The 12,375-nt window shown below is 42.1% G+C and overlaps 1 protein-coding gene across 1 annotated transcript in view; it reads left to right on the top strand.

The window, feature by feature from the left end:
• The first annotated feature begins 1,350 nt into the window (after positions 1 to 1,350).
• The window catches only part of RPF1 (ribosome production factor 1 homolog), a 33,187-nt gene continuing 22,162 nt past the window's right edge, over positions 1,351 to 12,375 (top strand). Inside the window, exons 1-2 of the mRNA XM_027873958.1 lie at positions 1,351 to 1,600; positions 10,557 to 10,613. Coding sequence (XP_027729759.1) covers positions 1,367 to 1,600; positions 10,557 to 10,613 — 291 coding nt within the window. The 5' untranslated portion in view covers positions 1,351 to 1,366. The remainder of the gene's footprint in view (positions 1,601 to 10,556; positions 10,614 to 12,375) is intronic.

Here is a 12,375-nt window from a genome sequence, read left to right as displayed (position 1 = left end):
TGAATCTAAATCCAAAGGTATATACTTAATGCTGTCTCAATGATTCTTTTTTGGGGAGGGGGATTTCTAGGATATACCTTGAGTGCTGGAAATGTAAGAGAAAATGCAATTAGCAGAAAAAAATGAAAATGGTTGAAATGGCTAGAAAGGACCTCCAATTAAGGATTAAGTTCAATGATCTCTAGCTTTGTCAGCAGCAAGCTTTTAGAAATTCATTCATTCATTCAACTAACACCCAAATTAACATAAATAGGGTACTAACTGGTTATGAATGGGCAGAGATCTGGAAGACAGACACATTCCCTAACTTTAAGGCGTTTATAGTCTAATTTAAAAGAATGCCATATTTGGGAAATGGCAAGTTGAAGGTTTTGGTTGGAATATGGAATGCATCAGACAGGTTGAAGCTACATTAGGAAGACTTAGAAGGTAGAGACAATTCCATTTTGTCTCTGAATCCTCAGTGCCTAGCAGCGCCTACCATAAATGGCTGTCGATTTTTTAAAAATTTTTTTGATTGTGGGATATACTTTGGACTAGATGGCCTGAGATCTCAGGACCATAGATTTAGAGTTGAAAGCGGACCTTAGAGATATCTAGAACCTAGTCCATCACTCCTTTTACTATAAAAGACGAAACTAAGACCCCAGGGAGGCTGTCACTTGCCCAGAACAGCAGAGGCAGAACCCAAAACTCTGGACATGCCCCTCTCCTCTCTCAGCCTCTGCCTCTCCCCTCTTTCCTTCTCCTTCCCTATCCCCTAACCCTCTTTCCCTCTTCCTTTCTCTCCCTCCCTCCCTCCTTTTCTCCGTCCCCTCCCCCTCCCCTTTCCTCCCCACTCTGAATCCTCCCTCTCCCTTTTCTTCTCCCCATGCTCCTCTCCCTTCCCCCTCTCCTCCCTCCATTCTTCTCATCCTTCTCCCTAATTTCCCATCTCCATTCTCTCTTTTTCCCCTTCCCCCTCCCATCCCTCTTCTCTGCCTCCCTCTCTCCTCCTTCTTCCCCCTTCCCTCAGCCCTTTCTCTCTACTTTCCCCTTCTTCCTCCCTCTCCCTCCTTCTAGCTCTCTCTTCCCCTTCACTATTCCTTTCTCTCCTCTTTCCTCTTCTTTCCACTTCTCCTCCTCCCTTTTCTTCCTCTCTTCTCTCCCTCCACTCAGTCTCTCCTCCCTCTTCTTTCTCCCCTCCCCTCCCCTCCACTCTCCCCTCCCTTTCCTTCCTTTCCCCCTCTGCTCCTCCCCCACCCTGCTCCTCCTCCCCCTTCTCTTCTCCAAGCCCCAGAGCCTAGGTCGGTGACCCGGAAGCGCACGCCAGCTGGAGCCGGAAGCGGAAGTATATGCCGTCGAACCCACAGGCCGGAGGCCTAACATGGCGCGCAGCGGGGAAGCTGGCGGCGGAGGCGAGGACCGGCGGGGCGCGAAGCGGAAAGCTCCGGCCGAGTCCCCTGGGGAGGCTCCCGAGGATGGGGCGACGGAGAGCGGGGCCCCAGAGCAGCCCCAGCCGCGGCCTGCGGCCTTCCCGCCGGGCTTCAGCATTTCGGAGATCAAGAACAAGCAGCGGCGCCACTTCATGTTCGTGCGCTGGAAGCAGCAGCAGCGAAAGGTGCCCGAGTCGGGGAGGGGGGGGCGGTGCTTGGGGGGGGCAGGATGACTATGGGAGAACCACTCTGGACCTCGGTCTCCTCCTCTTTGAGACGAAGGAGTCGGCCTCTGCTCACCAGGGCCCCGCCACGCTCCAAACCGAGATTCTTCTCGGGAGGTGGGCAGCAGCCTCGTCCACTCGTGGCCCCGCGGGGGGCGGCGGCCGGCGCTGGGCCAGGACCTCGATGTGGCGCCCGGCACATCCGTCACTGCTCCCCGAGTCCGCCGGCTGGCCGGAGCGCCGAGCCGGGCAGCAGGGACCTTCCTGGTCACGTTCCGCCCAGGCCCCCCCACCCTGGCCCCTGGGGCAGCTCCTGCCTCTAGGAGCGGCCGCGCTGTCGGGAGGTTCTCCGCCTCTAGGTCTGCTCCGCGTGCCCAGGCACAAGGCTCGGACCTTCAAACGCTTGAGGCCGGCTGTCATGACCTCCCTCCCCCTCCTCTAAGCAGGCTCAGCACCCCCAGCTTGTACAGCCCTGAGGTTCCATGGCCTCCAGGCCCTTCACCAGCCTGGATACAAATAGTAATAATAGCTATCATTTATACAGCACCTACTCTGGGCCAGGCACTGGACTGAGCGTTTACAAATATTATCTCAACAGATCCTCACAACAACCCTGGCAAGGCAGGTGCTGTTGTTTTCCCCATTTTACAGTTGGGGAAACTGAGGCAGACTGAGGTTAAGCGACTTGCCCAGAGTTCACACAGCTAAGTCTCTGAGGCAGGATTTGAACTCAGGTCTTCTGGATTCCAAACCCAGCGCTCTCTCCACTTGGCCACCTAGCTGACCTCCTTTGGACACTTAATAGCTTACAAATGTCCTTGAAGTGTGGTACCCAAAAATAAACACAGTCCTCCAAATGAGGTCTGATAAGTGTGGAGTACAATGGGTCTATCTCTTCTGTGTTCCTGGGAGCTGTGCTGTTAATACAGCCCGAGAGTGCATTAGCTTTTTTTTGAGTCTGCTGAAACTCCCAGATCTTTTCCTGAACTACTGCTGGCTAATTATGCCCTCCCTCATCTTATATTTATGAAGGTGGTTTTTTGTCACTCACTTGCAAAACTCTACATATGTTATCCCTGTTGAATTTCATTCGTTGGATTCAATCCAAAGCTCTAGCCTGCCAAGTTCCTTTTGGGCCCCAACTCTGTGTTACCTTTCCCTCCCAGCTCTGTGTTATCTGCACATGTGACAAATATGCTATTTACAGGCATGTTGGGAGGAACATTGGGTGTAGTGCTGGGCCTGGAGTCAGGAAGACAAGACTTGCATTCAAATTTGGCCTGGGCAAGTCACTTAACCTCTGTTTGCCTCAGTTTCCTCATCTGTAAAATGTGAATGATAATGATAATCTCCCAGGGTTGTTGTGACTATCAAATGAGATAATATTTGTAAAGTGCATAGTATAGTGCCTGCCACATAGTAAGCATTAATATAAATGTTACCAATAGTACTAATAAATTATATTTGGCATGTGTGCCTTTATTCAGGTTATTGATAAAAAGTTAAACATTTCAGGGCACAGATCCCTGGAATCCTCCATCGGAGTCCTCCTGTCAGGTCAACAATGAACCATTACCAACTACTCTTAGGAGTCCACAAACATCTAACCAATTCTGAATCCATCTGATTGTAATACTATCTGATTCATAACTCTTCATCTTCGTTAGAGTAGTATAAGATACTTTGTCAGAAGATTGGCTACAGTATAGGTCAACTATGTTCATACCAGTCCCCTCATCTAATTTAGTAATCCTGTCAGAAAATGAAGTGAGTGTGGTCTGGCTTGACCTGTACTTGATGGAACTTTGCTGGCTCTTTGTAGTTACTGCTTCCCCACCTACCTGTTCATTTATCATTTCTTTAATGATCTGTTCTAGAATTTTCCCAAGATTCAAAACCAAGTGTACATGCCTATAATTTTCAAACTGTTCTTTTCCATTGTTTGAGAATTGGGATAACATTTGTCTTTTTCCAACTTATTAGGCCATCATTTTTTTCCATGTTCTTTAAGTAATCACTAATGGTGCCTCCAAATTGAGTTTGTGTGGTCTTTCAGAATGAGGATGTTGTTCATCTGGGCCAGAGGACTTTGGTTTATCTAGGGCAGCTAGGTGCTTTCTAACTATTTCTTTACACCTCAGGTATCAACTCTCACTTAAGAGTGGCTAGGTTCAAGTCCATTCTCCAGCACTTAAATATTCTCTTAACTTCAGTTGCCTCCTCTGTAAAATGGAGATGATGATAATATCTGTTGTACTTGCCTCACAGTGCTTTGTGAAAATCAAATGAGGCAAAGATGGGACTGATTTTTTTACTCCCCAATTCGATAAACTCCAGGGGCTGCCTGTTACTTTAGGAATCAAATAGGAACTCCTTTGTTTGGTGTTTAAAGCTTTTCCCAACCTGCTTTTCCCAGCCCTGTTATACCTTTCATGTGGACTATGTTTCAGTCAAACTAGCCTTCTCAAACTGTTGCTCATACAGGATACTCCACTTTTGTATCTCTGCATTGGCAGTTTCCTAGGTCTGGAATTCACTCCTTTCTTATTTTTGACCTCTTAAAATCCCTAGTTTTGTACATACTTCTATGTACATATCTTCTGTGGCTAAATTATAAGCTACATGAAGGCATGGAACTGTTTTACTATTTTTTTTATTCTGAATTTTAGCAAACCAAATTAAAATGAGCATTATAGGACAGGAGAAGTTTGTACATGAAGCTCAATGTTATGTAGGATTTGCTTGTCTTATATATGTACAGATCTTTTCTGGGCTAGATTATAAACTCCTTAAGGGCAGGGACTGACTCATTTTCACTTTTCCATGTACATTGGAGAATAGCAGAATATTGTACCTGAAACTGAGAACCTCTGTTAAATAAAGGTAACATTTATTTTAAAGTCTATAATAAATATAACAAGTAGCTTTTCAAAGCTGTCCTGTTTATGATTTCATCTGGCCACCTTTCTGTTCTCTTTGTTGGTGGTGGTATCCCGGCCCCAATCTTTCCCCTGCCATCTTCTCCCTTCTGATGAAAAAAAAAAAGAAAAGACAAAACAAAACAGAAAAACAAAAACCTTGTAACCAAAATGCATAGTTAAGCAAAACAAATTGCCAAATTGGCCTCCACTGTTTTACTTTTGTACTCATCTTCTGAGCATCTGTTTCAATTATCTCTATGCATATAACTCCCAATTCTGTATATTCAGACCTCTTCTATCTCTCCAATCTCTACTTTGCTAGCTGCATGTTGGTAATCTGGGTAGTATCTTGAAATCAAAATATCAAAATAGAACTCAGCTTTCCCTCTAAATCTGGTTTTCCTCCAAAATTTCATTTCTGCGTAAGGTACTGCCATCCTTTTAGTCTCCTAGTTTTGTAATCTTAATAAACATTTATTAAGCACCTACTATGTGCCCGGCACAGTGCTACGCTCTGGAGATACAAGAAAGGCAAAAATAGTTCCTGCCCACAGCATGCATTGCTGTCTAATGGGGAAGACAACCTGCTTAAATCAGAGATAATCTCAGGGGATGCAATAGCATTGGGGCACATTGGGAAATGCTTATTGTAAAAGGTTGGATTTTAGCTGAGAGACCAAGAGGGAGAGCATCAGGTATGAGGAGGACAGCCAATGACAAGCACTTAGTTGGGAGTTGGAGTGGCTTTTGTGGGAAACAGCAAGGAGGCCGTGTTGCCAGATTGTAGAGTATCTGGAGGACAGTAAGGTATAAGAAGATTGGAACGATAGAAGGGGTCAGCTTATGACAGACTTTAAAAGCCTAATGGGATTTTGTATTTGATCCTGGAGGAGGAGCCACTGGAATTTATTGAATAGGGGAATAATGTGGTTAGAACTGTGATTTAGGAAAATCAATTTGTCAGCTGAGTGAAGGGTGTCCTGGAGGGGGGAAAGATTCGAGACAGATGTAGGGAGGCTGTCCAGAAGCCTGTTGCAGTCATCTAGGCCTGAGGTAACTCAGGAGTTACCCTCTTTCTTCCTTCTCCATTATACCCCATATGCAATCAGTTGGCATCTCTACCCTTTTATTCATTTACATGGCTACTTCCCTAATTCAGTCTCTTCTCTATCCTGGACTTCTGCAACAGTCTCCTAATTGGGTACCCAGCCTTCAATCTCTCCCTTCAGTTCATATGAAATGTAGCTATTAAGATATTCTTAACCTTGTCTTGTCACTCCTGCTCAAAAAAAGTCCACTGGCTGCCTATTGCCACTTGGATCTTTCACAATTTGACCCCAGCCTACTTTTCCAGGTTTATATCTCATTATTGTCCTCATATTGTTTGTTTTTCATCCTTGGCCTTTTTCCCTCCTTCCTCGGAGGCAGCTGGTGGTCTGTGACTAGATAGCTGACTCATGAATCCAGAATACCAGAGTTCAGACACTTAGTTGTGTGACCCTGGTTAACTTCTGTCTGCCTCACTTTCTTTAATTGTAAAATGGGCATAATAACAGCACCTACCTTACAGGGCTGTTGTGAAAATCAAATGAGAAAATTTGTAAATGAGTTTAGCACAGTGCCTGGCACATAGTAGGTGCTATATAAATACTACTTCTCTTCCCCTAGCTGTAATGCCCTCTGTTCTTACCTCTTGAGATCACTGGCTTCCTTCAAGGCTGGGTTCACGTTGTCACCTCCAGAAGGCTTCCTTGAACTAGTACTCTTTTCCTTCTTGAAATAATGATATTTATACTTGTCTTTGTATTATATTTCACCAGCAGAAGGAAATAATAGATGACAATTATATAGCTCTCTAATGTTTATGAAGTGCTTTATACACATTCTCACTTGATCCTCACCACAACTCTTTGTGGGAGGCATTATGACTCCTATTTTGAGATGAGGAAACTGAGGCTCAGGTTGTGATTCACACATAGTTATTAGAATCCCAATTTTAGAATTGGAAAGGACCTGGGAGGCCATCAAAGCAACTGAAATAAAATCATCTGACAAGTGGTTAGCTAGTCTGTTATTGAAGATAACTTGTGATGGAGATATTCAGAACTATCACTTCTGACACAATGCATTCTGCTGTTGGATTGTTCTAATCATTAGGAAAATATTCCTACCATCAATCCTAATTTTCCTCTTTTCAATTCTTCTTTTATTTGAAAGCCTCTTAGGTACTTGGAGATACTTGGCAAGTCCTATGTCACCTACCCCCAATCCTTTTTCTAGTCTAAAAATCCCCAGGTTCTTCAGCTGATCTTTTTGGCATGGATATGGATTTGAAGCCCTTCTCCATTCTGCTGGGCTCTTGACCCTACAGTTTATCAGTGCCCTTCTTAAAATTTGGTGCTCAGAACTAAACATATGTGTGGCCTGACCACAAGTGAATTGTTATAGCAGGACCAATACTTTTTTTCTAGAAGCTATTCCTCTTTTAATAGAGCCCAGGAGTGCATTAGTGTTTTTGGTTGCCATGTCACAGTGTTGACTAATATTGAATTTGCCAACTATTAAAATCCCCAGACCTTTTTCAGACAAACTGTTGTCTAACCATGCCCCTGCCATCTTAAGGTTTTTTCTTTTTCTTTTTTTTCCAACCTGAAGTACAAGTCTTTGTATTTAAAATTCATCAGACTATATGCTTGAGAGTGGGGATTTTTTTCATTTATTGTATTTATATTATATGTTCCTATCATAGTGCATGGCAAGTAGTAGATGCCTAATAAGTGCTTGTTGCTGGATTGAACGCCATTAAATTTAATCCTATTCAGTACCAATATGTTGGCCTAGCAAGATCTTTTTGGCTATTGATTCTTCTACAGATTTGATAAGGATACCATATACCTTTATCCAGGCCATTGATTCAAAAGGTTAAAACGCTGCAGGGCCAACACAGATCCCTGGAATGCTCTATTGGAGACCTCCCATCCCTCTCTGACTCCAAATCCAGTTCTGTTTCCACTACCTCTTAGGCAGGTGACTTTGATTCATCATGCTATCTTATTATCCCTTTGCTTCTTGTTTGGTTGTTTCATTTGTTCCCTATTCTTTGTGACCCCATTTGGAGTTTTCTTGACAGAGATACAGGAGTGTTTGCCATTTCCTTCTCCAGTACATTCTATACGTGAGGAAACTGAGGCAAACAAGGTTAAGTGACTTGCCAAGGGTCACACAGCTAGGAAGTGTGTGAGGCCAGATTTGACCTCAGAAAGGTTTTCCTGACTCTAGGCCCAGCACTCTGTGCACTGTGGTGCCCCCTAGGTACCCCTATCCCCTCACTGTCACCTTCCTGTTAGCCTCTTTAGTTTCCATTATTGCCTGTACATAGATCATTTTCTTTGACAGAGAAAACAGTCTCATAGTAGGAGCTTAGCAGCCTTCTTTCTATCATAAATTATAATCTTACCCACCCAAAATAGCAGCCTTATCTCTTCTTTGATCCTTTTCTTTCCCTCAATATAGCTTTAAAAAAAAAACCCTTCAAAAAACAAAAGCCTTTTTGTTGGCCTAGCATCCCTCACCAGCCTCAGCTTATTCAGAAATTTAGCACTCCTGACACCATTTTTATGATACTCTGCCCTAAATTTGTATTCATCCTTTGTCACCTTCTCTCTGTCTTCTGTATATATCTTTTTAAAGTCTGAGTTGCTTTGTGAGTCCTCTGTACATCCATATCAGGTTCTACATACAATTCCCATTTTTCTTCCTTATTGGAATTGTTTCCCTTTAAGTCATGAGAATTTCATTCCTGAGAATTTGCAATCTCTCCTGAACTGAATTCCCTTGTCTAATTTTAGTCCATGAGATGCTAACTAATCTTCCTCTGAACCCTTTCACATCTATTTCCCCAGAAGCTAGGGTGTTTGCCAAACTATAACTTATCTATCCTCTCCTCTATCACAAACCCTAAATGGTAGTGGGCATTTCCTTACAAGGTGCCAATTATTTCCACCCTAGCAACCAATTCTTCTCTGTTGGTCATAATAGTCAACTTCATTCTTATTGATTTGCTTTTCATTCTTTTGAAGGTTGTAATTATCATTAAGGTGAATTGAGAGATTTTTAACTCTCTGGTTTCGGCAGAGATATATAGTTCCAGCAGATGTCTGGATAATTAGAGTTCCATCATTACTATACTATGCTTTTGTGTCAGGCATATTATCATGTTCCTTATCTGTTTGCTTTCTGTCCAGGTGGTATGTAGTGTATTTTGATGACATTTGATGTATTATGATCTCTCCATAGATCAGCCTAGATGCTCTCTCTCTACCATGTTTCCCCTCTTAGTTCCTTCCTTGATTTCCTCACATGGATATATGTTTTTATTATGCTGTCTTCTACTGCCTCTTCTCCCTTTTTACCTTATTCAAAGCAATAGCTATGAGGTCACAGATAGGGACTGTGTGAGGCAGAATTCAAACAAGAATCTTCTTATCCACTATTTCATGCTGCATACTCCTTGAGGACAGGCACTGGTTTTTCGTTTTGTCTTTGTATCTTTAGTTTCTAGCACAATACCTTTTACATAGTAGGGGCTTAATAAACATTTTTTGGATTGGATTGGAATGTGAAGTAAACATGCAAAAGTTGGCTGCAGTCAAATGGAATAGGACTTTACATGGCAGACTGAGGAGTTTGTGTTTGCTTCTCAAGGCCATGGGGAGTCAGAGCTTCTTGAGAAGGAAGGAGTGTGGCATCAGTCCGCAAGTTATTAAATGCCTACTAGATCTGCCAGTCACTGTACTAGGTATTAGTAGAGAGGAGAGATCAGATATGGGACATAATCTATGCTTTAATACCTATACTTTTAACCTCTTCCAGCATCTATGTGGAGAATGGATTGGAGAGAGAAGGAATTAGAAACAGGGGTCTAATCAGAGGCATTAGTTTATATAGGAGGTGATTATAGCAGAAAAAGTGCTAGATTTGAAGGCTGTGGAGACCCCGGTACTTCATTTATAACCTGTGTGCCTATAGGCAAATTACAACCTTTATTGAAACTCAGCTTCCTTAGTTATGGAAGGAGGGGGCTGGATTAGAATTTCAAGGCCTTTTCTTGCTCTAAATCTATGATCCTATGCTACCCATTAGGTAAGTTCGTGACACTGTGAAATGTGGACAGAATTTAAAGTAAACCGAAATGTTGCTTCTATGATGTGCTCTCCTTCAGCAAAATCTGCTGAAGCTAGTTCTAAAAAGGTTAGCAATGAATTAAGAAGCACAGTACAATTCGTGACATTTAGAATCCCAAGCCTTCTCTGCAGAATTTTTATCTACTTTGACTAAAAATGAAAGAAGGTTACTGCAGGGAATTTTGTGACTCACTATTCCACCACCATCAGACATTTAATGTAGGACTTCAAGATCTGTAAATTGCTTTACATTCATGATCTCATTTGACCCTCACAACATCCCTGGGAAGTGAATTTTATAGCAATTATTCCTATTTCACAGAGGGAGAAACCAAGGCTCAGAGAAGTCAAGTCATTTGCCATTGTCACCCAACTTGTAAGGTTTGGAGGTGGGCTTCAAATGGTCTTAAGCCCAGAGCACTTTCCATCATACCATGTTGCCTCTCATAATGGAAAACAGCACAAAAGCACTTAATGTAAAGAGAAAAATAGAAAATGCTTGGCTTGTAGTAGGTAACTGATGAATGATTTAAGTTCTAGAAAGGTGGATATTGGTGAATCAAAGAAAAGAGATAATTGGTAAAGGATTACTGTTAAATCTTAATTTGATGAGTTGAACAACGCTTTGCCTTATACACATGGTCATTATTTTGAGTTGAAACCTGTATTTTAAAAATAATGCTAAGATATCATCTTCATAGTTGACAATGACTGACAACTTTAAATCATTTTCAGGGCTTTATTTAAATCTTTTATAATGTTTAATGTATGTCTGATGTAATATTTATTCATTAATTTTTTTTTATCCTTTAGGAAAAATTGGCAGCTAAGAAAAAGCTTAAAAAAGAGAGAGAGGCACTTGGAGATAAGGTAAATGCAATCCTTAACTTCTTGTGATTTCTGTTTTGTATACTCAGAAATAACTCAACTGAATACATATTGTTAAGAACACAATAGGAACTAAATAAATGTAGCTACTGGGGGAGCTACAAAGTTAATAGATGTAATGCCTCTTAAAGTTTACAGTCAGGGACAGCTAGGTGGCGCAGTGGATAGAGCACCGGCCCTGGAGTCAGGAGGACCTGAGTTCAAATGTGCTCTTGGACCAAACACTTGACACTTACTAGCTGTGTGACCCTGGGCAAGTCACTTAACCCCAATTGCCTAAAAACAAAAAACAAACAAAGAAGTTTACATTCTAAAAGAGGGGCAGGAATCAAAACAGATAACTACCTGATAGATTTAGTTATTCGAGCAGGTACAAAATAAAGTCTTATGTGATATCTAAGGGGAAAAGTCCATGGTGCAGATCAGGGAAGACTTGGTACAAGGGATGGCTTTTTGATTTGGGCTTTAAAAATTCGGGTAGGAGTTCAGCCGGTGAGGAGGGAGAAGAATATTCTGACATTGACAATCGTAGTGAGAAAGTTTGTCATGTGTTTGGCACACAGTCTTATTTGACCTTAGAATGGAATGCATAAAGAGGAATTCTCTGAAGTAATAAAGATCCTAATACATTTTCTATCCCTTTGTGGTTTACAAAGCGCTTCTCACAAAAACCTGAGGCAGGTAGGAGACAGGAAAGATAAAGTAGACCTAGATTGTAGAAGGCCTGGACTACCTGGCAAACAGTTTGAATTTTACTCATTAGGCCATAGTTGATTGAAGATTGTTAAGCAACAGAATGACATGACCATATCTTTGCATACGAAAGCTTGTCCTGAAAGTGGTGTGAGAATATACTGGAGGACAAGAGAGTGCAGCAGTACCCCATCCATATACCTTTGTAGAGAAATGAGGGAGGTGGAAGTACGTTTTCTTTTGTCTTCTTTAGGTGCAAACTTGGTCACTAAAAGGACAGTGCTCAGTTTGGGGTTTTTCTTCTTTCCATTCGTTATAGTTGTTGTAAATCTGTTTATTTCACCCTATATCAGTTCATATGTTCACCCATGCTTCTGAATTCTTTAGTCATACCTCCTTACAAAGCAGTAATATTCTGTTAGATTCGTACAACCCCCAATGGTTTTTTAGCCATTTCTCAAACTATGGGCATACTTGTTTCTCAGTTTTTGCTACCACAAACGTGCTACTGTAACTGTTATGTGGAATGTGGGAACTTTGTCTTTGACCTCCTTGGGGTATATGCTTTACAGTGGTATCTTTGGGTCAAAGGGCATTTTAGTCAGTATTTTTAGATAATTCCAAATTGCTTTGCAAAAGAGTTGGACTAATTTACAACTCTACCAACAGCAGATTAATGTGTCAGTCTTTTCATATCCCCTGTAACATAAGCTATTCCCATCTTTTGTCACCTTTACCAATTTCCTGGATATAAGGTGAAACCTCAGAGTTGTTTTGATTTGCATATCTTTTATTGTCAGTCATTTGGAGAATTTTTCACATGATTGTTAATAGGTTACAATTTCTCTTTTAAGAATTCCTTGGGGGTGGCTAGGTGGCACAGTGGATAGAGCACCGACCCTGGATTCAGGAGGACCTAAGTTCAAATCCGGCCTCAGACACATAACACTTAACCAGCTGTGTGACCCTGGGCAAGTCACTTAACCCCTATTGCCCAACCACAAAAACACACACACACACACACACACACACACACACACACACACACACA

The sequence above is a fragment of the Vombatus ursinus genome, unplaced genomic scaffold (genome assembly GCF_900497805.2).
Source record: "Vombatus ursinus unplaced genomic scaffold, bare-nosed wombat genome assembly UNPS02014803.1, whole genome shotgun sequence".
NCBI classification, from domain to species: Eukaryota; Metazoa; Chordata; class Mammalia; order Diprotodontia; family Vombatidae; genus Vombatus; species Vombatus ursinus.
The sequence above is the reverse complement of the archived record's forward strand: the minus strand, read 5'-3'. Positions and strand labels throughout refer to the sequence as shown.